The sequence below is a fragment of the Thamnophis elegans genome, chromosome 11 (assembly GCF_009769535.1).
Source record: "Thamnophis elegans isolate rThaEle1 chromosome 11, rThaEle1.pri, whole genome shotgun sequence".
Taxonomy (NCBI): Eukaryota; Metazoa; Chordata; class Lepidosauria; order Squamata; family Colubridae; genus Thamnophis; species Thamnophis elegans.
In genome coordinates this window covers 36,785,933-36,813,830 of record NC_045551.1, presented here as the reverse complement: position 1 = coordinate 36,813,830, position 27,898 = coordinate 36,785,933, and the positions used below count along the sequence as shown (strand labels likewise).

The 27,898-nt window shown below is 40.1% G+C and overlaps 1 protein-coding gene across 8 annotated transcripts; it reads left to right on the top strand.

Annotated features, from left to right (window-relative positions):
* The first annotated feature begins 30 nt into the window (after positions 1 to 30).
* TGFBRAP1 (transforming growth factor beta receptor associated protein 1) lies at positions 31 to 27,898 on the top strand. Of its 8 annotated transcripts, none has more exons than XM_032226818.1 (12): positions 31 to 307; positions 4,389 to 5,330; positions 8,601 to 8,795; positions 10,456 to 10,610; positions 14,150 to 14,232; positions 16,499 to 16,840; positions 18,933 to 18,990; positions 21,061 to 21,204; positions 21,827 to 21,973; positions 22,929 to 23,088; positions 25,838 to 26,271; positions 26,778 to 27,898. In XM_032226818.1, exons 2-12 carry the CDS (start codon positions 4,655 to 4,657, stop codon positions 26,964 to 26,966), a joined length of 2,583 nt encoding a protein of 860 aa, XP_032082709.1. In that variant the 5' UTR covers positions 31 to 307; positions 4,389 to 4,654; the 3' UTR covers positions 26,967 to 27,898. The 8 variants fall into 8 exon arrangements, with proteins under 8 accessions (XP_032082709.1, XP_032082705.1, XP_032082703.1 ...); XM_032226814.1 differs by having other exon boundaries at positions 1,431 to 5,330; XM_032226812.1 differs by having other exon boundaries at positions 1,428 to 5,330.

Genomic DNA, 27,898 nt, shown 5'->3' with positions numbered 1-27,898 from the left:
AGTTCCCCAGAGGACAGGCTGTCTAAATATGCCCCACTCCCACAGCTCAGCTACCAGGGTACATGGGAACCATATGTGGGGAAAGAAGTCTTCTACTAAGTGAGTCCTAAGTTTCAGTCTGGTTCCTAATGGACCACATGAATCCTGCTCCGATGCTTCCCCTCTCCACTGGTCCTCGCACCTCGAAAAGACCTTGCCTGCTACAGCCACGCTCGTGCAAAAGGCCGGGCGAACCGAGCAGAGGATCTGTCGGCAGCTCGCACCGGTGTGATGCCAAACCGGAAGTCGCCATCATTTTTCATGAGCGGTATGTCCTAGTGTGACTTGCCCCTAGTCACCCAACTGATTTTGTGCCTAAAGCAGGATTAGAACTTGTGTTTTCCCAGTTTCCAGCTTGATTCCTGGTTTTTATATGCAAGTTGGAGCTGTGTATGCATATCAGGAGAAACATAATCATCAGTTGCATATAGTAGTAATTAAGTGCTTAATTATTACTGTAATACAGATAGTCTTTGACTGAAAATTGCTAAGCTAGGCCAGTAGAGGAAGCAAGGAAAGTAGAGGAAGAAGATGGCAGGTAAGATAAATGAATGGAGTCAAAATTGCAGAAATGTCTTGAAAGATGTAAAATTTACCATGAGTCAGATTAAGATGGCAAACATTTAACTAGGCCTTTACCAGGTGTGGTATTCTGCTATATTTATCTTACTCATACTCAATATTGTCATTAAGAGCTGAAGGTGCTTAACATTTACAAACACTTGATTTTTTAAATTAAAAATGTTCATTTTTATAAAGAGCGTTACACATTATTGCCATTTTTACCTTAAAAACAAAGTTTATTTAAAGTTATCAGTATATTTAATTGTTTAGGCATTTGATCTTTAAGATCTTTTTTTCAATTTTGTTCTTAATTTTTATGTCTGGTCAATGGGAAATGACATTATCCTTTTTTCTTCTTCTATCACCTTTTATTTTTGGCCCCCACTCAATAGCAGGGCATAACCAAACGTTCCTTAAATTCACATTTTCCTTTCCCACACTAAATTAGAACAGAGAACATTTCTTTCTTATAATGGCTGAGGCATATATGGAAAGCTTTGGACTAGTTGGGATTCTATTCCAGCTCATCAAGGATTTTCTCCTGGACACTCTCATGACATCTGGACTGACTTCAGGAGATCTGGGGCTTATGGTTTAAAAAATAGTAGCCAAGTGTTACACATAAAAATAGCAAAAAGCTTCAATTGCATGTCACCACTGCTCTTTTCACTTTTTTGATTGCACCTTGTGGACATTGACATCTCAAGACCTTATTTCTTATTTTCTGGTAGCATTTGGGCCAAATATACTACAGGAGGGGAAAATATTAGTAGAACCATGCCTGTACCAGACACACAGAATCTGACATAATTTATTTTTCACAGAAGATCCTGGGCATGCAAAATGTGATGGAAGGTGACTAACTGCTCGTTTTTATATACCTATTTGCTGCTGCTGCTGTTTGCTTCATGGAATGGTGTACATATTGCAAGCTCTAGATCCTGTCATCCGTGTCCTGGACCTTTAAGGGCACGAACCGAGGTGGGCCAAAAACTAACTGTGGGAACAGTCCTCCAGACCTTTTCTTGGATTTCCAGGGCAATTATTTTTCTTTCCTTTTTTTTTTTTTTTTTTTTGCATGCCGATCACTTGTTAAAACAATTGTATGCGTCATTTTAAATCCAACATTAGAGAAGCATTAGATCAACCTTTACCGCGTGGTTCTCTTTCCAAGTTGCCCCCAAGAAACCGAGGATTAGGAAGCAGCTTCAGCTCTTGACGCACAGGAACCAAAGCTGCGCTCCCTCGGGCCGAATTCTACCCCCGCTTTCCGGTGGAAATCCAACCCCAAACACCGTCTCCAAGAGCCACCCGGTTGCTGAGCCGAGGATTGCGCTCTGACGAAACTTTGCGCCGGTCAAACCCGCCCAGCCGGCCAACCCCAGCCCGCCCCGCACCAGCCAGCGGGAAGAACCCGCCTGTCAGCCTGCCTTGTGACCGGAAGGGCCGGGGAGCCGCCCCCGGAGGAAGAGCCAGCTGCAGGAGCGAACGGCGCTGGCAAGAGAGCCGCGGATTTCCCGGGGATCCGTCGGGGAGCGGAGGCGCCGGCGCCGGCTGGCCTCCCCTGAGCGGAGGCCTCGGCGGACGGCTTGGGAGGAGAGGGGGGGAGCGGTGGCAGGTTGCATCTCCACTTCCACTCCTGCGCCCGACCTGCTGTTTGCCTTCCCCTTCTCCTCGCTCTCGCCTCCGGCCTCTTCCCATGACCGGTGTAGCAGCCCCCAGCCCAGGCGCTTGACCCAGCCTGGAGAGGGGCGTGCGTGGCGCAGAAGCCCGGCCTGGCCAGGGTAGGGGGGCGCTGGAAACGAGAGGATGCGAAACGCCACGTCCCACCCATCTTCCGTGGGCGAGGAAGCAGGAAAGGACGGGATCCTGCCAAGGCTGGCTTGAGCCTGGAGGAATTAAGGAGGGTGATTTGAAGAAGAGCTGAGCTTCGCTCATGGTAAGGATGGAGCACTCAGTGGAGACCCAGGGGAGCCGAAATAGGTAGATCTCCTTCAGGTGGAAGGTGAGAGTTGGCAGGTGATCTCTTGCGCCAAATCCCTCCGTGGATACAATAAAACTGAAGTGACAGCCGGTGCAAGAGTTATTGCTCCGTTTTTGAAAGAGAAAGAATTAAACCCACAAAAGACCTGCTGTTGCTCTTGAAAATGACAATAATTTGGGATGATTTATTTAATGTATATTCTGCCTTTCCTGCAGAAGCTCAAAAGGATATTTCCCACCTCCACACACACACCCTCCCCAATGATCCTATGAGTTGGATAGGTCTGGGAGAAGATGTCTGATCTAAAGTCATCCATGAGTTTGGGCTTAAGGTGGGCTGGAACCCCATTTCTAGTCCCACATCTTAACCCCTGCATTCAAGCTGTTTACAAAGTATCCAGAATCTTGATGTTTTCCAGATGTATTTGATTATAGCAGCTGAAGTTAAGAGCGTGCAAGGCCAGCAGACATCAGTTGACAAAAAATGCCTTAAAGACAGGCATTATTGAACAATTATTGAAGCAATGCCATTTTAAAGGCATGGTAGAATCCCTAAGGAAGATGCTGTACTTCATTGTGGTTACCAAGATTTCTGAATATATATCCTTATATAGCCTTATATTTCCCAATTAAACTATATTAGGATGCTTGCTTTAAAGATTTATTTAGGGTTCCATATGGTTCCACTGTTACTTTTATTTTGTGCATTATAGCAAATCAAGTTACATACAGACTTATTAATATTTAAGTGCGTTTATTTAAATGCATTTTACATTTTTTACTTATTCTTACAACATCCCCATAAAATAGATTAGTATTCTTCCTATGTACATGAGGCTGAGACTGAAAGAGTTTTATTTGTAGATATAATGAAATTATATATTTTTAATCATAATCTTAATTGTAATTTCCCACTTTGGTTACTTGTATATTTGTGGTAGTAAATAAAGATTGAGTATTGAAGAAGAGGAAGAAATTAAAAAGTAGGTGTAATCATTCAAAAACATGTCAATCAACTTAATTAAATATTATTTAGAATTTGTTGGATTTTTTTAGATCTAAATATAGTGCAAAGTTACATTCTTATAAATTTTGTTTACATAATTAGAATGTTGGTTTCATCCAAATAGGAGGAAAGGTAGGTCATTGTGCCCCTGAAAAATGTAATGCAAATTAGATGATACCATGTTTTGTAAAATCTGTTCTAAAAGGAAATGGCTTAACCTACAAGCTGTTATGACTGTTCAGCCAGTGGTCTTTTTATTACAGTGTCTACAACTGCAGACACCAATGTGAAGAAGGATTAAAGCCTGTCCAGTATGATGAGAGTTACTTTTAAATAAGCATACTTAGATTGCACTGTTTATAAATAATGCAATATTGCCAAGAATACTGAAAACTGGCAACTTAAATTCTACAGAATTTATCAACCATGAAAATAGAGCATATCTGAATAGGACTGAACTGGGGAAGGATACTTGTCTTGCACAGTGGCCTATAGTATCCTTCCAAAAATTTGGAATGAAAATAACATTTCTCTTAGGTAACTGTGGCACAGATGTGTTGAGACCAGTGCTAGATGGTATTAGCATACTGTGCTGAGCCATCAACTTGTTGTGATTGGACATGAGTTCTGGTAATTCTCATGATGATAACTTCTTGAGGACTTCTTGAGAAGATGGAAATAGGCTCCAAGGTCTTGGGTGCTAAGCAGTCATGAAACTGACATCTGTTTTATTATTTTGAGGGATCTGTCTTCTAGAGCAGTGTGTATTTATGTATGTATTTACTTAAATTTACAGGTACAATTTCTATGGCTGTCGAAGCTGCAAATGCAAGAGTTCAGTTGTATTAAAATAGTTGTCTTCAGAAATTTATTCCTCAGCAGTTTGTTTGGTGAACAGGTATTGTGAAAATTGACAATTTCATACCATTAAAAGTTTTAAAGAGTGGGGAAGCCTGGCATTTTGAATGATGAAAGACAATGTAGCTTTCAACCCAGAAGTCCAGAAATCCAGTTTCTTTCTTTTTATTTATTAATTTAGTAGGCCATCTTCTGGAAAGCACAATGAGTGTCAAAGCCTTCAAGCTTGTTCCCGCAGTTGAGTGGGAGTTGCTGACGGGTGACAGATCTCGAATCCATATCGAATGTGTGGAGTGCTGTGGACGAAACCTCTACATTGGAACAAATGAGGGCTCTATCTGCCATTTTCTCTTGGAGGAGAAAAATCCCCCTTCTGAAAAAACACCTTTTTCTATTTCCAAGCAGCTGCATAAGAATCTCAGTTGCCGGAAGGCTGTGGGAGAGTTGAAAGCAGCTTCTGCACTTAACAGACTTCTGGTGCTCTGTGACAATACCATCACTTTAATGAACATGATGAACTTGGAACCCATCTCCACTGGGGCCAGAATCAAAGGAGCCCTGATGTTCACATTGAATGAGAACCCTGTGAATGGGGATCCATTCTGTGTGGAAGTGTGTATTGTTTCAGTGAAACGGAGGACCATCCAAATATATTTGGTCTATGAGGACAAAGTACAGATTTTGAAAGAATGTTGCACGCGAGAACAGCCTTCTGCTGTAGCGGTGGATGGCTATTACTTATGCCTTGCTCTCACTAGCCAATATATTATACTGAACTACAATACTGGAGCTTCCCAGGAGCTCTTTCCTTATACTGGTGAACCAGTTGTGAAAAGAATAGGCAGGGAAGAGTTCCTGTTGGCTGCACCTGGGGGTTTAGGTAAGCTTCTTTAGCTCATTATTTGGGAACTTTTGCTTTACCTTTTCTTAACCCTTCCTCCTCCTGCATAGAAATTTTGCAAGACTTCTGCAAAAAAAAATTGCAAAATCAAAATTCACAAAATGCTGATATTAGGCTGGATTGCTGTCTTATCATTCAAAATACCCAGAGTTAGTTAGTTGTTCATTTAGGAAAGTACCTCTCCTTGTGGAATTAGTAATTAGTAACCTGTGCAGGATTTTATTTGTGTCCATTCCACATTTTTGTGACAAGTACACCTTTCTGACTTCTAACAATAAGAGCAATCCAAAAAAGAAATGGATTAATGTATTAAATAAAGTAGTTAGTTCTAAACTGTCATTGGTTATTTTCTGAATCTAAAATCCTTAACATTCTGCAAAAGAATCAAGGTAGCACTAGTAAAATGGAGTAAAAATATAAAAGAGCAAATAGATAAGCTTTGTTAAATATCATCTAAAAGATGTCACTAAATGTTTTTAATGTTACTTTCATAGAATAGTAGCATTTCTACTATGGGTATTAATTTAAAAATAGAATTTTGGCTTCAAAATTCTGATTTGCTTGAATTTTCTGAAAGGTAATTATTTCCATTTTTATGAAACTGTTCTTCATAAATAGAATAAGAATTCTTGGGATGAATTTCTTATTTAAGTATGCAAAAACTTGTGTATTGTTAAAACATGAAATGTGTGATCTGACTGTTTTATTAACCAGATGAATAGCTTATGATATAAAGAGAAGAATCTGCAATTGTCTTTTTTCTATTGATAAATGCTACTGTCTGGATTTTATCAATAGCTATAGCCTGTTTTTTATATGATGCAAGAAATGCTGGGTGAACTGTGATTGCTAAATAGTTCCCTTGAAAAGTAAGTACTAGTGAACTCCATGGCACTTATTTCCGAACAAAAACTGCTACTTAAGTGACAAATTCATGCTGACAGTAAGAACTGTTATTAAAAATCTTTTTGACAGTGAAATGAACTGCTTCAAGAGGATGTAGGCAGGTCTTCATTGCTAGTAGCTGAGTTGGGTGGCCATTTGCTAGGGATAATATAATTCTTTCATTGAGCAGGGGATAAGCAAGTAATAACTAAGATCCTTCCAACTTTGTGCTTCAAAGTGAAATTTAATTCTAGCAATAAGAATTAACCAAAGCATAGAGAGAGTGACTGAACTGTGGCAATAGAGTCTTTGTATTGTGATCTTGCATTAAATGTAGAAGTCCGTAGATGCAGCCATACTTTATGGAAAGCCAATAGCCTGTCAGCAAGGAAACAAGATAATTTTGGAAGATTGTTTGTCAGTGTGCAATACAATACAATAGCAGAGTTGGAAGGGACCTTGGAGATCGTCTAGTGCAATCCCCTGCCTAGGCAGGAAACCCTATACCGTTCCAGACAAATGGCTATCCAACGTCTTCTTAAAGACTTCCGGTGTTGGGGCATTCACAACTTCTGGAGGCAAGCTGTTCCACTGATTAATTGTTCTGTCAGGAAATTTCTCCTCAGTTCTAAGTTGCTTCTCTCCTTGATTAGTTTCCACCCATTGCTTCTTGTTCTACCCTCAGGTGCCTTGGAGAATAGTTTGACTCCCTCTTCTTTGTGGCAACCCCTGAGATATTGGAACACTGCTATCATGTCTCCCCTAGTCCTTCTTTCTATTAAACTAGATACACCCAGTTCCTGCAACCGTTCTTCATATGTTTTAGTCTCCAGTCCCCTAATCATCTTTGTTGCTCTTCTCTGCATTCTTTCTAGAGTCTCCACATCTTTTCTACATCGTGGCAACCAAAACTGAATGCAGTATTCCAAGTGTGGCCTTACCAAGGCATTATAAAGTGATATTAACACTTTACGTGATCTTGATTCTATCCCTTTGTTTATGTAGCCTACAACTGTGTTGGCTTTTCTGGCAGTTGCTGCACACTGCTGGCTCATATTTAAATGGTTGTCCACTAGGACTCCAAGATCCCTCTCACAGTTACTACTATTGAGCAAGGTACCACCTATAGTGTACCTCTGCATTTCGTTTTTCTTGCGTAAATGTAGAACCTTACTTTTTTCACCATTGAATTTCCTTCTATTAGATAGTGCCCAATGTTCAAGTTTGTCAAGATCCTTATGTATCTTAAGCCTGTCTTCTGGAGTGTTGGTTATTCCTGCCAGCTTGGTGTCATCTGCAAATTTGATGAGTTCCCCATTTATTCCCTCATCCAAATCATTGATGAAGATGTTGAAGAGTACTGGGCCTAAAATAGAGCCTTGGGGTACTCCACTGCATACTTCCCTCCATGTAGATGCAGTTCCATTGAGAACTACACGTTGAGTGTGGTTGGTCAGCCAGTTACGAATCCATCTGGTGGTGATGCTGTTCAACCCACATTCTTCTACTTTATCTAGTAGTAGGTTATGGTCTATCTTATCAAATGCTTTACTGAAGTCCAAGTAAACTATATCAACGGCATTCCTCTGGTCCACTAATTTTGTCACTTTGTCAAAGAATGCAATAAGATTAGTCTGGCATTATCTGTTTTTGACAAACCCATGTTGGCTTTTGGCTATTACTTTGTTTACTGCTAGGTGTTCGCTAATTCGTTGCTTGATTATCTTTTCCAGAATCTTTCCTGGTATTGAGGTCAGGCTGCTAGGTCTATAGTTTCCTGGATCTATTTGGTTTTCCTTTTAAAGATGGGAACCACATCAGCTTTTTTCCAGTCCTCTGGCAGTTCCCGGGTGCTCCAGGATCTCTGAAAGATATAGTTCAGTGGTTCTGAGATTTCATCTGCCAGTTCCTTTAGAACCCTGGGGTGTAATCCGTCCGGTCCTGGTGATTTGAACTCGTCTAGGGTAGACAGGTGCTCACTTACCGTTTTCTTCCCTATTTCAATTTGTGTTCCTAGACTGATTTTTGTGGTGCTGTTTTTGATAGGTTGGACTGTTTTATCCCTTTGTGTAAAGACAGATGCAAAAAATGAGTTAAATAGTTCTGCTTTCTCCCTGTTGCTTGTCACTTTCTTGCCACTTTCTTCCAGCAAATAATTGTGCAAATAATTAGTATGCTACAATTCTGAAGCCTAAAATTACAGAACAGAATAGGAACATCTGATGCACTTCTCCAGGTGGCAGAATATATTTGGGTCATTCTTGGAAATTATCCATGTAACCTTTTGCAGCAGGTATACATACAAACAACAGCTTTGAATTCAGGGTGAGAAAGTTCTAATTTCTTCTCTTTATACATTGGCAGGTATGTTTGCCACTGTGGATGGCATTTCCCAGCGGGCTCCTGTTCGCTGGTCCGAAAAGGTGATTGGGGCTGCCCTCTATTTTCCATATGTAATTGCTCTCGATGAAGAATTCATTACTGTGCACAGTATGCTGGACCAGCAGCAGAAGCAAACCTTACCCTTTAAGGATGGGCATATCCTACAAGATTTTGAAGGTATGCAAGAGGGAGAGAGTCAATCTGGTCTAGCGATTGAAGTGCTGGGTTAAAAGGTGGGAGACTCTGGAGTTTCATCCTGCCTTGGGCACAATAACTGTTCAGAGTTGCTTGATAGTGAAATGGGTGACCTATAAATTTAATAAACAACCAACCAATCAGTTGGTTGGCTGTATCCCTGGTCTTTCTTTCAGGTCTAGGAATATAGTAATTAATGGCAAGTCACTTCCAAAAATGTTGCAGAAAACTGCAAGGACTTGTCTCCAGGAGTCAAAACTGTTTGAGAGGACCCAGAATCTGCCTTTATTTCTTTTATATTGATTGGTTTGTTGTGTAAGACACTAAATATCACAAGTACTTTTTGCTAACTGCTGCATGAAGCTGCTGTTTGTGTTGGCAATCATATATAAATAACAGGAAAACCTCAGCAAATCTGAACTGTTGTAAACTGGAGTTTCATTTCCTCATCTAAATGGATGAAAGGAAAATTATTTGTGAAAGATCAGCAAACATTTGTGACCATAAAGACCTTCTGAATAACTGCTGGCACTTATATCTGGCATCCTTGAAATGGTGAAAGAGAGTTAATCAGCCCTAACGGAAATTATATTTTTACCATTTGAATTTGAGAAAATGGCTGTCTTTTTGGACACGGTGGCTCAGTGGCTAAGAAGCTGAGGTTGTCGATCAGAAGGTTGGCAGTTCAGAGGTTTGAATCTCCAGTGTCGTGTAACAGAGTGAACGCCTGTTGCTTGTCCCAGCTTCTGCAAACCTAGCAGTTCGAAAGCATGAAAAAATGCAAGTGGAAAAATAGGGACCACCTTTGATGGGAAGGTAACAGTGTTCCATGCACCTTCGGCGTTTAGTCATGCTCGCCACATGACCACGGAGACCACTTCAGACAGCGCTGGCTCTTTGGCTTTGAAATGGAGATGAGCACCGCCCCCTAGAGTCGGGAACAACCAGCATATACACTATATTGCCAAAAGTATTCACTCACCTGACTTTACTCGCATAAGATCTTACTGTAAGTGACATCCCATTCCTAATCCATAGGGTTCAATATGATGTCGGTCCACCCTTTGCAGCTATAACAGCTTCAACTCTTCTGGGAAGGTTGTCCACAAGGTTTAGGAGTGTGTTTATGGGAATTTTTGACCATTCTTCCAGAAGCGCATTTGTGAGGTCACACACTGATGTTGGATAAGTTTACATGGCCTACCACTTTGTGGCTGAGTTGCTGTTGTTCCCAAACACTTCCACGTTCTTATAATACAGTTGACAGTTGACTGTGGAATATTTAGGAGCAAGGAAATTTCACAACTGGATTTGTTGCACAGGTGGCATCCTATCACAGTTCCACGCTGGAATTCACTGAGATCCTGAGAGCGACCCATTCTTTCACAAATGTTTGTAAAAACAGTCTGCATGCCTAGGTACTTGATTTTATACACCTGTAGCCATGGAAGTGATTGGAACACCTGATTCTGATTATTTGGATAGGTGAGCGAATACTTTTGGCAATATAGTGCATGTGTGAGGGGAACCTTTACCTTACTGTATAGCATTGGAAATATTTATTTTTCCTTTAAAAGAATATATGTATTTTTCTCATGCTTTGCTTTGTAAATTGGACATTTTGCTTTGTTTTTAAATTTAGGGAAAGTAATTGTAGCTACTACCAAAGGGGTATACTTCTTGGTCCCACTGCCTCTGGAAAAACAAATTCAAGACCTTTTGGGCAGCCGAAGAGTTGAAGAAGCACTAGTGTTAGCAAAGGGAGCCGAAAGGAATATTCCAAAGGAGAAATTTCAGGTCTGCCTCTGAATTTAAAACATCTCTGACTGTACTCAGATGACTATGAAGTTAAAATGTACTTTTGTGTGTTTGTTAACGTATTATTTCTTCAAAAGATAGATCTAGGCAAGGACATACAAATTGTTTTGAATTTGAATATTTTATTTTTAAGCAAGAATGTTATTTTGCTTTGAATGTGAAATGGGATACTTCCAGTATGTACATCCAAGTGTGCTTTGAGTTCAGAAAAGTCTGTTACAAGTTCAAAAGGTTTTTTTTTTAATATTGTAAAAATATTTTATGTGTGAAGCAGTCTCTTTGCTCTTCGATGTAAACTATTTTATGCTTGGGTGTGTGGGGGTGTCTTGTGAACATTTAAATTGTTCAAATTTGAAATGTATTACACTGTGTTAATCCTGGGAGTGCACTTAAGTGAATTCCACAGCTCTGTGGTTAAATTAGCCATATCAGGAGTGATGAACTGCACTATGGTATTGTAATTGTAGTGAACATTTTAACAATTGTTAAAAAAAACAACACATCTTGGAACATCTTGTCTTACCCTTGAGCTAAATGTTTTTACCTGAAAACAACTTACTGACTTCATCAAGTCTTGTTTACCGATCCAATGTATTCATTTGGCATACTTACAAGTATTTATCAAAGATAGTTCACATATTTGAAGCATGGTACACACTGTTTTTGATATCCAACTGGTTTTCCTGCATTGGTAAAGGCATCCAATTGGTTTGCCTTCCAGTATGTGATTTTATCATGTTCTTTTGTCCTGAGCACAATCAAAGAATGGGATCTTTGTCTAAAAGCTTGCAAATTCAAAGATGCAAAAAAAGAAATGGTTGGAAATTGGAGGCAAGCAAACTTGGGGAACCAGTTAATCCTGAAATTCTTCTGATAACCAGCCTAAATTAAAGGAATTGAAGTGCCCAATAGAGTTAATATCTCAGCAGAACTAATAAAATCATCCTGTAGGTCTGCAGTACTAAATAGAATGTAGTTGCTACTATGATTACTAAGAAATTGCTTTTTAATTAGCATGCAATTTGGTAGTGCATATGGTTAGACAAATATTATTACAGCATTAAAAAGGCAAAATATACATTAGATTCTATTCAGCAGAGAAATGAAGGTAGTCCTCGATTTACAATTACAAAATTTATGTTGTTAAGTGAGACATTTGTTAAGTGAGTTTAACCCTATTTTACCCCATTTGCCACAGTCCTTCAGTGAATCACTGCAGTTGATAATAACCCAGTTGAATCTGGTTTCCTCATTCACCTGGCTTGTCCGAAGGTCACAACAAATGATCACATGACCCCAGGAGACTGCCACCGTCATAAATATGAATCAGTTGAACCAAAATTCAGCATCTGAATTTGGATCACATGACCATGGGGATGCTGCAAAGGTCATAACTGTGAAAAATGGTCATAATACATCACTTTTTTCAGTGCCATTGTAACTTTGAACAGTCAGTAAATGAACTGTTGTAAGTCAAAAACTACCGTATTTTTCGTAGTATAAGATGCACCTTTTTTCCTCAAAAAAGAGGCTGAAAATCTGGATGCGTCTTATACATTGAATACAGCATTTTTTGCCTCCCGAAACCCTGCCCCCTTCAACAAAATGGCCGTGCATACCCTAATGGAGGCTTTCAGAGAGGCTCCTGGGGGCTGGGAAGGGCAGAAATGATCAAAAAATGGGCCAATCCCCCCCCCCCCCCCCAGCAGCACTCTATAAGCCTCCATAAGGCTATGCATACATTTTGTTTTTTGGAAAAAAGGGCCTGTTTTCACGAAAAACGGGCCATTTTTTGCTCGTTTTTGAACCCCCCCACCCCCAGGAGCATTCTGCAAGCCCCCCCCCCCCCAAGGCTATTCATGCCTTTTTTTGAAAAAAGAAACGGGTGTGTTTTCGTGAAAAGCGGGCCGTTTTTGGGAGGTTTGCAGAGTGCAAAAACTTTTTTTTTCCTTTTGCAAAGCTCTTTAACTGATTGATGAGAATTACATTGATCAAGTGCTATGCCAGCAGAAACACCTACCTATCTACTGCATTTCTCTCTATCTCTATTTCTCTCTCTCTGTCCCTCTATCTACCTACCTACCTACACACACTCTTCCTACCTACCTACTGTATTACTATATCTCTCTCTCTCTATCCCTTTATCTACCTACCTACCTACCTACCTACCTACCTACTCTCTTTTTCCCTACGTATCTACTATATTTCTCTCTATCTCATTCTATTTCTCTCTCTCTCTATCCACCTACCTACCTACGCTCTTTCGCTCTCTCCCTACCTACTGTATTTCTCTATCTTTTTCTACCTCTCTCTATATCCCTTTACCTACCTACCTACCTAACTACTCTCTCTGCCTGCCTATCTACTGTATTTCTCTCTCTTTCTCTCCCTCTCTATCTCTCTATCTACCTACCTACTTTTTTAAAAAATTGCCTCTTCAAAACCTTGGTGCATCTTATATTCCGGTGAGTCTTATACTCTGAAAAATACGGTACCTGTAACAACATTAGTCATTTTAATTTAATTTGATACATGCATTCCAATTTTGTGGCTTTAGTCTTGGTGTGCCATGGTAAACATGCTTATCTTCTTCCAGAAAAGGGAAGCCTGGGTTTTGAATGTGTAACAAAGTTCAGTTACAATAGTTTGACTACCTTTATATTTCATAGAGGGCATCTGGGCTATAAATCAAGAGTAGTTTGTAGGATTAATCAAGTTTATGCTTGAACTAGTGAAAGGACTAAATAATTGAAAATGGTTAATTATTGTATGGCCATACAAATATAATTAGAACAGTTTAAAATATTGGGTCTTAATTCAGATTTTTTTTTCGTTCTCTATTTCCGTTTAATAAAGACGGCTAGTGATATAAATTGATTAAATTATTAATGTGTGCTTCTGAGTGCCTAGAACCTTTGGCAAGCATTTCACGGGAGGAAGAATATGCATCCCAGATCTTAAAATTGCAAATGCACATGTTTTGTGGCATGCATGTGTGAAACTATGATTTTTTTCCAACACGTGTTCATTTTCCAAGACAGTGTTTTTCAACCTTGGCAACTATAAGATATGTGGATTTCTACTCCCAGAATTCTCCAGCTAGCAGGTTAGCTGAGGAATTATGGGATTGAAGTCCATGCATCTTAAGGTTGCCAAGGTTCAGAAAGAGTGCTCTAAGATTTGTAAGTATACTTAATACTTTAGTGCTATTTCCCCCATGAGAGTGATTTTCCAGAAGACTCTTCATTTTAATGCATAATTATAGTACAGAAGTCATTTGAATGCCTTCTACTGCAACTACATTTTTTGGAATGTACTCAGGATTTTTTTTGAACTAGCTGGTGCCCGACTGTTGTGCTGTGCAGTCCCAAGTGAAAGGGCAATCCATTTCCAGCTGTTTCAATATATATCTCAGGGACACAATGTACAAATGACCTCTGAAAAGTTTTTTCTTCATTAGTCACTTTTTAGCATCTGCCTTTTTAACTTAAATTATTTTTTCTTTGTTTCCTTTGCAGACAATGTACAAGCGAATTTTGCAGCAAGCAGGATTTATCCAGTTTGCACAGCTCCAGTTCCTTGAAGCAAAAGAGCTCTTCAGGTAATAATGCTAAGGGGTAAGACACATTCTTGCAGTCTAGTTCAGTGTTTCTCCACCTTGGTGACTTGAAGATGAGTGGATGCTGCCTGTTGAATTATAAAACTGCAGTCCACCCATCTTCAAGTTGACAAGATTGGGAAATATTGGTCTAGCTCACTATTGCTTGATTAGGTTCATAGGTAAAGGTAAAGGTTCCCCTCGCACATATATGCTAGTTATTCCTGACTCTAGGGAGCTGTGCTCATCTCCATTTCAAAGCCGAAGAGCCAGCGCTCTCCGAAGACGTCTCCATGATCATGTGGTCAGCATGACTAAATGCCCAAGGCGCACAGAATGCTGTTACCTTCCCACCAAAGGTCATCCCTATTTTTCTACTTGCATTTTTTACAAGCTTTCAAACTGCTAGGTTGGTAGAAGCTGGGACAAGTAATTGGAGCTCATTCCATTATGTGGCGCTAGGGATTCGAACCTCTGAACTGCCAACCTTTCTGATCGACAAGCTCAGTGTCTTAGCCACTGAGCCACTGTGTCCCTGATTAGGTTCATACAGTACATTTGGCTTTAAAAAATTTAGGACATTGGCCTGAAGCATTTAAAAAACAGGAGATTTAGTCAATGGACTAAATGAAATTGGAGCTAGTCTACAAGTGATATCCAAAGAAACAGACCAATCTTGATTCCTGTACATTGGGTTTGTGATAGGACTGTAAGTTTCGGCCTTTCTCATCTGCCAGGATATTCATTTGCTTTTCTTGTTGGATACGGTGGCTAGAGAGTTAATACAGAAATAAGATTGCATATTTGCTGCTCAAGCAGCTGAGTATGAGTTACTTGATAATTACATGTGCATCTTAAATTTCTCAATCCAAGAAGAATTTGGGAGAGAAATTTGGGAGCTGGATTTTTAATGAAGAGTATTTAGGCTAAGGAAATTCCGATACTGAACTAGATTACACCCTGTGTCTCTCAGTGTTAATGCGGTTGATAACAATTTTGGCCAGTTTACAGTCCAAGTTCAGTGTCGGAATTTTCTCGATTACTATATGGGATATGCAGTAAAAGCAAGCCAGGATCAAAACAGGCAAAAATTATTTTGTGTAAGGTTTCTGAATTAGAAAGCTCTGTCCTTTTCATTGTTTTTATTTATTTGTTTATTAGTTTTGTATGTCGTACTTGTACAAGCTAGACAGCTTACAATATAATAAGTAAAAAAAGTTGTACGAAGCAATTAAAATTAAGAGAGTTAAATAGAGAAGCTAAAAACAAAGAAAGACAATGGGTGGCATGGAGGTAGGAATTTTCTCTACTCCTCAGCCACCCCAATGTAGCAGATCTCTCTTGAGGCCCCAGGCCAGGTGGCAAAGATTAGTTTTCAGGCTCTCCCAGACAGCCAGGAGTGTGGTGGCAAACCTCTCTTCAAACAGGAGTATATTCCAGAGGGTGGGTGCCACAGTAGAAAAGGCTTTTCTCCTGGACTGTGCCAGTCAAAATTGTTTAGCAGATAGGATCCAAAGTAAGCCTTTCCCCCTGTAATGAGTGGGGCAGGCTAGTCCCATCGGGATGAGATGTTTCTCAGATACCTTGCCATAAAGGTAAAGGTTCCCCTCGCACATAAGTGCTAGTCGTTCCTGACTCTAGAGGGCACTCTTCATCTCCGTTTCAAAGCCGAAGAGCCAGCGCTGTCCGAAGATGTCTCCGTGGTCATGTGGCTGGCATGACTAAATGCCAAAGGCGCACGGAACGCTGTTACCTTCCCACCAAAGGTGGTCCCTATTTTTCTACTTGCATTTTTACATGCTAGGTTGGCAGAAGCGGGGACAAGTAATGGGAGCTCACTCTGTTAGGCGGCGCTAGAGATTCGAACCGCCGAACTGCCAATCTTTCTAATCGACAAGCTCAGCATCTTAGCCACTGAGCCACTGCATCCTTACCTTGCCATAAAAAGCTTTAAAGGTAATGACCCACACATTCAGTTGGACCCAAAAGCAAATTGAAACCAGTGTAGCTCATGCAAAGCAGTGGTGCTTGTGCCATCTGAGCGGCTTCCAGAAGTTACTGCATTCTGTACCAGCTGTACCTTCCAAATACTATTCAAGAGTAGCCCCATGTAGAGTATCTTGCAATAATCCAACCAAGAGATGACCAGGAAGGAGCATTGTTGTTGTAATGTGTGTGTGTGTGTGTGTGTGTGAGAAAGAGAGAGAGAGAGAGAGAGAGAATACTTGTCTTCCTGTCGATTACATCACCTTTGACATTATAATTGCAGAAGCAGCCAGCTGGATGTCCGTGAGCTGATTTCTCTCTACCCTTTACTGTTGCCTACTTCTTCTTCATTCATGCGGTCACACCCTCCTCTGCACGAATATGCTGACCTAAACCAACTTACACAGGGGGACCAGGGGAAGATGATCAAGTGCAAGCAATTTCTCATGACCTACCTGAGTGAGGTCCGCAGCACTGACGTCACCAATGGCTACAAGGAGGATATTGACACAGCCCTGTTGAAACTCTACGCCGAGTCCAATCATGAAAGCCTTCTGGATCTCCTGGTCTCTGAGAATTCTTGCCTTCTGGCAGACAGTGCTGCCTGGTTGGAGAAGCACAAAAAGTAAGCAACCCCCCCCCCCCAAAATAATTCTAGGTTTTGTACATCTCTTATTCTAATTGTCCTGTCAACTTTGCTGTTCACCTTTCGGTATATTGAATCAGAAGCCTGAATCTCTTTGGCATAAGCCAGTCATAGTGGCAATCTTTTTTTTATTATCATTTGATAATAAAAAAAATAATAAATCCTTTTACAAACAGCTACTGTAATACTACCTCTGTGCAGCTACAACTACTACTCCCAAAGGTGCTTTTGCAAAAGGCAACTGGACTTTGTTTTTCCTTGAATACATTTTGCTTCTCATCCAAGAAGCTTCTTCAGTTCTTCAGACACTCAGAGAAATTGCTAACGACCAGATAACTGCAAGGAATATAAATCCTTCTATCCTCCACCACTGAGTCAGAACTGAAAAGGCTTCTTGGATGAGAAGCGAAACGTCTTCAAGAAAAAAGCAAAGCCCAGTTGTCTTTTGTAAAAGCACCTTTGGGACAAATCATGACTTGGATGACTGACAATCTCCTTAGACAAACTACTATTACTGCTTCTTTGTTTTCTCCTTCCCGCCTTCAAATTTATATGGTTCCCAATTTCCAAAGAATTTGAATCATATGTTGGATCATCTTAGTTTTCCAAACTAGATCCGTTGGGTTCAACAATTTATGTACACTATTTTGCTGCTAGAATTGTCAACTTTTGAGAGCTGAATAAAATGAAATTTCATTTAATGTATGCTGTTTGGTGTACATTTAAAGTGACAATAAAATTCTATTCCCATTCCACATTCCATTCCATTCTATTCTATTCTATTCTGTTTAAATAGATAAATTATATGGCTGCCCAATTCATGGTGACTCCGGCAGCTTATAGAAATAAAAGCCATAAGAGCCACTTTGGTTGGTCTATTGGTTAAGCTAGAAACCATGAGTCTGTGAGTTCTTAGGCATGAAAGCCCATTGGGTGATTTGGGGCAAGTCACTCTCTCTTAGTCCAACTTGCCTTACATCAGTGATGGCGAACCTTTTTCACCTCCGGTGCCAAAAGAAACATGTATGCCCACCCCCATAATTTAATGCCCACCCTGTGCTGTACCCCCTGTCCATGCACACATGACCCCTCCCCGCTGCCCCGTGAATGCGCACACGGCTTTTGTGGAATCTGGGGAGAGAGAAAATGGCCTCTACTGTCCCTTGGAGGCTGGAAATGGCCCGTTTTCTGACTTCCAGTGGGCCCGATAGGTCCATTTTTCCCCCTCCCCAGGCTCCAGAGCTTTTCTAGGAGCCAGGGTTGGGCAAAAAATGGCCCAACACGGAAACTGGAAGTCCATTCTTGAACTTCCAGTGTGCACGTTGGGCAGTTTTTCATCCTCTGGAGGCTTCAGGAGGTTTCCCTGAAGCCTCCGGAGGGCAAAAAGCAGCCGAAAATCAAGGCCAAAAATCAGCTGGCCAGCGCATGCATGCGTTTTGGAGCTGACATGCCAATGCCTCGTGTGCCCTCAGAAATGGCTCCGGGTGCCAACTGTGGCACATGTTCCCTAGGTTCGCCATCACGGCCTTACATGGTTGCTATGGAGGAAAAAAGAACTAATGTCTATGTTTGCTACCTTGAATTATTTATAAAAATTGATAAAGATGGGATAATATAAATCAGAAAAAATCTGATTTTCAAGATCTATCCAAGTTAATTTTTCAAAGGGCCATTGCATAACTGATGGCCCGGGACTGACTCCCATGAGTTGAGGGCAGTTTTGCTGAGCTAGCAAAATTACTCCTTCCTAGTAAATCTCTGCTATCTAAATGAAATCCAGGTAGCATAAGCAGGACATCTTGTGGATAGAGTTTGTTTCCTTGCACACTTTCATTGCCAAGCCATTTTCCTTCTACCGTGTAGTGGAAGCAGATAGTAAAGGCAAGTTTTGGAATAAAGTTATGCTAATCTGAGACTGGAAAAATCAGGATATATTGAAAATCTAAACCAAGGGCTCTCAATGTTTTCCCCAAAGAGGGATTATTTTATGTATCTAAAATCTAAAATAATACATACTTATTCCTGCTGTGACCTAAGTCACTTGCTATTAATAATATTTCTTGTTGTACAGGTTTTTTGCACTTGGGCTTTTGTATCACTCAAATGGTCAAGATGCTACAGCACTACAGGTTAGTGTGCAGAATGGCTTACCTCTTTCTTTTTCCACTTTAAGTCTCTTCAAAGCTTGTGGTGAAGTGATGAAGGTCCTGAGCCTGCCAATGGGAGATCAAGGTTTTACTCCTACCTTGGGCATGGAAGCCTACTGAGTGACTTTAAGCCAGTCACTCCCTAATCAGCATCAGTCTCTGCAGCAAACCAGTTGATAAACAAAACCTGTTTTTATATCATACATTGATAGCTTTGCTGTAAGTGTTAGATAACTAAGAGCCGAGGTGACGCAGTGGTTAGGGTGCAGTACTGCAGGCCACTTCAGCTGACTGTTATCTGCAGTTCAGCGGTTCAAATCTCACCGGCTCAAGGTTGACTCAGCCTTCCATCCTTCCGAGGTGGGTGAAATGAGGACCCAGACTGTGGGGGCAATATGCTGACTCTGTAAACCACTTAGAGAGGGCTGAAAGCCCTATGAAGCGGTATATAAGTCTAACTGCTATTGCTATTGCTAAGTGTGGTGCACCCAAGAAGTATACTCAGCAACATTGTAGGACAACTTTAAGAACTCAACAACAAAGTGGTCACAAGTGGACATTTTTAAAGCCAGTAAATTTATTGTTAGCAAACACTTTGATGATGCAAATACAATGAAATCCTTGATTTATTTCTGTGTTCCTTTTCTATTTATTCACTTTTTAAAATGTTTAGCAATAGCACTTAGACTTATATACCGCTTCATAGTGCTTTTACAGCCCTCTCTAAGCAGTTTACAGAGTCAGCATATTGTCCCCAAACAATCTGGGCCCTCATTTTACCCACCTCGGAAGACTGGAAGGCTGAGTCAACCTTGAGCCAGTGAGAATCGAACTGCCGAACTGCAATTAGCAGTCAGCTGAAGTAGCCTGCAGTGCTGCACTCTAACCACTGCGCCACCTTTATACTGCTCTTCTTTATAGTTCTTTATATATCCACATTTAGTTCTTTATATATCCACAGTACCAGTATTAGTTAAGTTTCCTAGCTAGGCTAACCTGCCATCTCAACCTAGATACATTCTGCCAATTAAACTATTGTAATGGTTACAATAGTTTGTATGGTTTTTATGGTTTTTATGTCTAATCAAACTGTGTATTTTTTGGTGCATCCTGTAAATTATAAAATAGAGTTCCCCAAACTTTCTGGGTTGGTGGTGCAGAACGGGGGACGGGGGAGAGGGGATGATTTTGTGGGAGAAAAAAGTGCATATGTGCGCACGAGTGCCCGCAACATTCGTGGCAACATGAGTGCGAGTGGAGTCGCGAGCAGCTGCAATGAAACTCATGTGAGTGGGGCTGTGTACATGTAGTAGCCAACTATTCACGTGGTCCAGTGGCAATTAGCCTGCAGCCCAGTAGTGGGCCATTGTAATATTTCCTCTATAGTTACTTTTCCAATGTAAAGGGGTGGGGGGCGACCGACAGACGGACAGTATGCTTCAGGAACTTAAAATGCTGTGCTGCCTATAATCAGCTCGGTGCAAATATCACATGACTTTGGATCAAGATTATTAATATGAAATAGCAGAGAACTTAATAATTGCCATTCTAATATACATTTTAGATACATGAAAAATATTGGGAATGGAGAGTATTTAGTAAGATTACACAAAATGAAATAAAGATTTGTACATTGAACGGGAGGACGAAAGATCTGTGTGATTGAAATGTGTGGACTTCCCCTCTCCCCCCACAGATAAAAAAGAATTTGTGTTTCTGTGTGAGAGTATGTGTACATAAATACATAAGAGTATAAGGTTGCTCTGTGGACTAAGAAGACGACATTGCAACCTGAAGTGAGGAGTTAAACTTGTCTGCAATACATGAAAGCAACTAGGGTAGTTTGCTGGTGACCTCCATCTCTAAAGCACCTTCTTGCTTTTGAACATGAAACACTGCGTAACTCTAACTGTTATGTATGGCTTTAAGAAGCTCTCCTCTATTCCTCCAGATCTGCTCCTTCAGGAGGATGGCCTGGGGCTGATTTTTTTTTTTTTAAATAGCATTTGTCCTTTTAAAGATTGAAATGAAACTTCTGTTTCTTTATTTTAGTTATGGATACAGATAGTCAATGGGGAGATTCAGGACTCTACACGCACAGATCTTTATGACTATATCGTAGACTTCCTAACCTCCTGTTCTGACCATGAATTGGTGTGGAAGTACGCAGAATGGATCTTAGAGCATAACGAGGAGGTATGACCACATCCTTTGGGGAAAAGTTTTTAAAATGCTGTTGCTTGGATACCTTGTCTAGAATTAATTCTGCCCCCTTGATATTCCAGTGTCATAACCCCCAAGCAAACACCACAGTGCTTAAGGTGTCAAAATAGCATTCAAATGCAATTATAGTTGTAGTTGTTACTAGTGTGTAGCACTAAAAGGGACCTTCATTTTTGTTGTTCCTTTTGCTTTTAAGACAAGGGTTTATTTTCCTTGATTTTGGTGCATAGAATTCAATACCTGGGAAATGCACTATTTTTCCTAAAAATTTTATGAAGTCTAAATTGTATTCCTCACTTTAAAGAGGGAAGTTCAAATACATTAGATTTTCTTTTGATTTTTTTCAAACATTACATTCAGTTGTAATTGTATTACAAAATGTGACCCAAAAACCTATCTCGCAAACATTGCACAAGTTTATTCTGGGCCTTTTTTTTGTCATTGCTCCACAATGTGGTCCCCCCCCCCCCCTTTCCCCAAACTTTCTATATGAATAAAGCAAGAAAAGAATCAAGTGTTTCAGAAACTGGTCTGTGAATTGTCTGTCAGGTGTACTTATCCACTACTGGAATCTCTAAATGTTATATTGTTTTAGGTTGGTGTATACATTTTCACTAAAAGGCCCCTGGAAGATCAAGAGAAAAACAGCTTTAACCCAGATGATGTCATCAAATGCCTTAAAAAATATCCGGTGTCACTAGTAAAATACTTGGAGTACTTAGTTCTAGAGAAAAGAATAAAAGTAAGTTTGGGTGATGACTTCTGTACAATATTAATGCTTTGAAAGGGATTGTGTTAATGTATTTGTCTGAGTGTTCCAAGCTATACTTGTACCAGTGGTGGGATTCATTTTTTTTTACTACCGGTTCTGTGGGCTTGGCTTGGTAGGCATGGCAGGGGAAGGATACTGTAAAATCTCCATTTCCTCTCGATCAACTGGGACTTGGGAGGCAGAGAATAGATGGAGGCAGAGCCAGTCAGCGGTGGTATTTACCGGTTCTCCGAACTAATCAAAATTTCCGCTACCAGAACTGGTCAGAACCTGCTAATACCACTTCTGACTTGTACCTTTACATTTTGTGTTTTATTTTCAACATCTTTCTCTAATTCTCTTATTCTCTGTATGGTAACTTGAGGGTTGAACCCTCTCTCATCCCCCTTGTTTATTCAAATTATAAGTAGAACTGCCAAATGACATTGGATGTTGTAAAGGTGAATGGTGGGAATGGTATAAAATTCACATTTTTTAAATACATGTACAAGTTTTTGTATTTATGGTATATGTGATAAATTAAAATCAACGAATTGCTTTTTACATTATTTCCTCTGATAGTTTCTGTAGTTGTGTAAAAGGAACTAGTTGTGAAATTAGACATCCTTTTTTACTGTGTCTAATGCTGTACTTGTGTCTTGTACTGCAGCACAGATATGAAATAAATATTTTGACTTAATTTTCTTTAACTTCCCTTTAATCTCAGAGGTATATATTTGGACAACTTTAGAAATTAAAATGTTGTTCTCCCAGAATTACTTTGACCGTGACTTTGTTCTTTTTTTTTGTATTATACTTTTAACACAACTAAGTAATAGAATCTGTTGACATTATGTCTTAATACTTTGAGTTTTATTGAAATAATTGATAAAAATGGTGTATGAAAACTGTTTTGAGGATGGCTTGGTTACTTTTATTTTCACAGAAAGAAAAGTACCACACCCATCTAACAGTGCTTTACCTCAATGAAGTGCTCCATCTGAAGTCACTGGGTGCTGAGAGGCAGGGGAAGCTGACAATAATGCAGACAAAACTACGCAGTCTTCTGCAGAGATCTGACCTTTACCGAGTTCATTTCATTTTAGGTAAGACACTTCAAATTACATTTATCGGAAACACTTTTTCTATCAAGAAATGTATCCTTTTCAGGGTTTAATCTATTGCATTTGAGTTCAATGTTGGGCCGAGCTCTACGGTCTCTCTCTCTCTCTCTCTCTCTCTCTACCCCCACTCTCTTTCTCTCTCTCCCTCCGTTCCTCCCTCCCTCCCTCTCTGTCCCTCTCCCCCTCTCCCTCCGTCTCCTTCTCCCCCCTCTCCCTCCATCCCCTGCCTCCCTCTCCCCTTCTCTCTCTCTCTCTCTCTCTCTCTCTCTCTCTCTCTCTGTCACACACACATACACACACACTTTTATCTTGTTTTGTGTCTTTTGTCTGGTGGGTTGCCAAGAAACAGTTTGCTTTTGCCAGAGATAATTGATTGCTTGCAGAAGATTTTTGAATCTACAGTCTGAAATTTATTATAGAGGCTCAAAGGTATGAGAAAGGCACAGCATGATGTGAAGTTATGTTATTGAGGGATTATGTTTAAGAACTTGTATTGAGACCAATTTTGTTGCTTTATGATCAGCTTAGGCTTCAGGATAACTCGGAATTGATCCAACGAACTGAAATCTTAAGTCTGGTAAAATGCAATATGAAGCAGTTCAAGTAATTGTTAGAAAACATACAGTATATGGTTACAATATTTGAAACTGAGAAATTTAATTCTAGCAAAAAGTCAATACTTGTTTTTTTAGGGGAAAGGATGAGTGTATTAATCTGTTCATTGAACATGGTTCTATTAATTAGCGCTGGAATACTTGAATACTGCTCCAGGATGACTGTTAATGGGTTGTATCCTGTGTTGCCATTTTTAACTTATTTTTTTCCGGAAGGTACCATTTGAACTATTACATGTTTTAAGGATCTGGGAGTGTACTTTAATCTAGGTCTGTGATGGCAAACCTATGGCATGTGTGCCACAAGTGGCATGCGGAGCCATATTTTCCGGCATGTAAGCCGTCAGCTCCAGCACGCATATGCGTGCTGACCAGCTGATTTTTGGGCTTCTGGAGGGCTGGGGGAGGCCATTTTTGCCCTCCCCAGGCTTCAGGAAAGCCTCCAGAGCCTGGGGAGGGCAAAAACTCTTCCCCCCTGCATGCATGTATATGAGGGTCATGTGTGCATGTGTGGGTGAGCGGGGTACGTTGCATTGTGGATGTGGGCACCTGAGCGCTTTCGCACACATGCACACAATTTTGGCACGCTGATTACAAAAATCGCCATTACTGATCTAGGTTCTAAGATTCAGGAAGTGTTGTACAGTATTCTGCTATACCCTTTTTCATGAAGTTTATAACGTTTGGGAATTAGACATCTTTATTCTCCCATGTGGAAAAAGCTTTGAGGTTAAAGTAATCAGTCATTGCCTCCGAGTGCCATTTTGGGAGACAACCATGGAAGAAGCATTAATATGGTTGGAAAATTCATTTCTATAGTGTACAGTTGGTTTCTAAAGAGGTGACACAGCTGTATAGTTGTGTATCTCTTCTGAGATACAGGTTGCTCTCCATTTGCCTGTTATATCAGAAAAGATTTAATAAATGATTGAAGTTAAGTAGAGTAGCTATTTCTTCAGCATTGGGCCTTATGTGTAAGAAATCATACATTTCTTCAATATGATTTGTGATCATGTTGGCAAAATAGCCTGGAAGAATTCTCCTCACCCTAAGAATTTTTATTTATAAGTGGCAAAGGTTTGGGTAAAGTTTATTGTTTCTCTGTTTCCCTGAAAATAAGACCTCCCCGGATAAGAAGCCCAATCGGACTTTTGAGCGCATGCGCTAAAATAAGCCTCCCTCAAAAAGAATCCCTCCCCGAAAATATTGCAACACAGCAGCAACTATGAGGTGATCACACCTGCCGCCTCCTGCATCTCAAAAACAATAAGACCTCCCCAAAAATAAGGCCAAGTGCTTATTTTGGAGGGCAAAATAAGACCCTGTCTTATTTTTGGGGAAACACAGTAGGCAGATTGTGATGATGTTTTACTTCCATGTCATCTAGATTGTGACAGAGATACTGTTGATGCTGATTACTTAATTTAAATTGTGTTTAAAATGTTTAAGGTTATTTAAGAATATTTACATATTAGTAAGTAATATTTTGAGCTTGTCTAAGAATTATCCTAGAAGAGCAGTCATAGACATGTGAATATTACAGGGTGCATTATCTCTTAGATTATCCACTTGGATTCAATTTAAAGAAATCATCTTTATAATGCAAGTAGACAATAAGTTTGTACACGTACTTGGTGTTTGTTTTGATCAAGCAATCAAACTTGCTTTTCTACTGAAAAGGATGATAAAAAATATTGTTTTAACTAGTATTATCAGTCTTTTGTGATGACTAATCATGATGCCCTACTATTATGCAGTGTATACTGCATGTGTAATGTTTTCCACATTCTTCAGAACAAAACACTGTGAATTCACCCCGTTTTCCTTTATGAGTGGTCATGATGGGTCAGAACTCAAGTAGGCACCTTGCTCTGAATGTAGTTTTCAGTTGACTTTTTAAAATAATCAAGAATCTTGTATCACCTTAAAAGTTCACAGATTGATTGTAGGTTTCATGAACGGTGATTAATTTCACTAGATGCAGGAGTACTTTGAGAGAGTTGTGCATCTATGGAAGGAAATAAAATATCTGGATATGAAAGGTATTGCAGGCCAATCCAAGTGAAATAAGCATCCCTTCTGTCCACAAAGCTTATATCTAAATTTACATTTGGCAGATAAAATTGCTGGCACAGATCTTCATGCTGAGTGTGCAATACTGTATGGGAAGCTAGAAGAACATGAAAAAGCTCTACAGATTCTGGTCCATGAACTGAAGGACTTCTCGGCCGCTGAGGACTATTGCCTATGGAATTCCGAGAGCAAAGGCCTTCCCTACAGACGGAAGCTTTTCCATCTGCTGCTCTCAACATATCTCAATTCCAGCACATCCAACCATGAACTGAATGTGGCAGCTGTTGACCTTCTGAATAATCATGCAGCTGAATTTGATGCTGCATGGGTTTTGCAGCTAATTCCTGCCAGCTGGTCCATACAGTTTCTCTCCTCCTTTCTGATGGGTGCAATGAGGGAAAGTCTCCATTCACAAAGAATGGCTGAGATTGCACTGAGCTTAGCGAAAGCTGAGAACCTCATTTACAAGCATGAAAAGGTAAGTTTATAGGGTCTAATTAACAGGAGCTTTTGATTGCAAATTTCTCCTTTTTAATTCATTGTAGAACAACATCGTCTAATTTTTGTGGTTTATATGTAGAAGATAACTTAGGATTCCTATCTCTTCTTCCTGTGCTTTATCTGATTAAAAAGTGTGAGCAGGAGTGGGTGAATCTACCTTTCTTGAATTTTCTCTGCTTTTCCCTTTCCACCATAATTAGATTCCCAAGCTTTCCAAGGATACAACCAATCCTCAAAGAAGCGTTTTCAGAGTCTCATCTCACTGCCAGGGTTCTGCCAAAGATCTAGTGTGATCATTCCCATTAAGTATACGGTTTCCCTAAAGGAACATTAGAATTGTATCTCGATGAAGGCTGAAAGCCAGTGTAAGAGAATGGTCATTCAACCTCCTCTAGTCAACTTCTTACCTCACCAATAGTGGCTTAGCAAAAACAAAATTGGAAAAACCTTACAGATGTTTTCTCTTCTTCTTGCTGCTTTTAGGTGAAACTAAGAGAAAGCCCAATCCTTCTCTCTGACAAAAAACTCTGCCAGGTGTGCCAGAAACCTTTCTGTGAACCTGCCTTTGTCCGGTATCCCAACGACACTGTTGTCCACATGCACTGTGCTTCAAAGAGACTTGTGAATTCCAACACAAACCATCACTTATCCAGCTCCAGTGGACGGACATGAAATGAGTTGAGTCAGTGGCTGTGCTAGGATTGGATTCCTAGGAGTAACAAAGGAGGATCTGGAGGAAAAAGAACAAGGCAAGAGGAAGGGGCTGGCTTGGCGTAGATAGGAAGGCACAAGCTCAACATGAAACAGAGCCACTGAACTTTTTAAAAAGTGACAGCACAGGAAATCACAGGGGGTTATGTAGAATGAATCTTTTCCTCACAGGAAGGGTGAGTGGTTTAGCATGAAAGAACTTTTTTTAAAATTAAAATTTGCACTGAACTTGGTTATCAACTGGTCTTGAAGTGAGAGGGGACAGCGTCACGTTCTGTGCCCTCGATGCGGTTAATATTTGAAGCACTTTTGAGCCTTTGTTCGCCTCCTTTTTCTGCCTTCTATGTTCACCTATTACCAACTGATGGAAGCACTGACATCTTAGTAATTCCTGCTTTAGTTATGAGCAAGGCAGGACAATGCAAAGACCACTTACTCACTATTTCCAACCTTAGGAATAAGTCAAAATGTGGGTGTCTCTCATGCGGGAAGCATATAACATTTGGGATTTGGGTGGGGGGGAGGTCTGGTGGAACAGGCTGTAGTAATTGTAATGACTTATTTATTACCATAAAAATGTTCTGTAAATACTGTTGAATGAAAAAGGTTTTTTTATATATATCTCAACATTCTCTAGAACCAAAATAACTAATCAGTGATTTCTGGGTAGCGCTCTTTGTTTTGTTTAAGTGTCTATACCCATCATTACAAAGAGCCATTATTAAGCTTTCCTGCAAGCAAAGAAACCAGTGCCTCTCCTTTGCAGGAATGACATGAAAACTTTTATTCTAAGGGATAACAAAATGGGAAAAAAAATAACAAATCACAGGTGACTTCACAAGGTGCTGAGTATGCTTGGTAACAGTTAATAAAATACTTCAAGAATTCTGAAA

Excerpts from the sequence above, each read along its gene's own strand:
- TGFBRAP1 (XM_032226818.1), top strand. The coding sequence starts at position 4,655 with ATGAGTGTCAAAGCCTTCAAGCTTGTTCCCGCAGTTGAGTGGGAGTTG. Across the intron at positions 21,974-22,928 it reads TTCTAGAGAAAAGAATAAAA|AAAGAAAAGTACCACACCCA; the intron begins GTAAGTTTGGGT and ends TTATTTTCACAG. Across the intron at positions 23,089-25,837 it reads CCGAGTTCATTTCATTTTAG|ATAAAATTGCTGGCACAGAT; the intron begins GTAAGACACTTC and ends TACATTTGGCAG.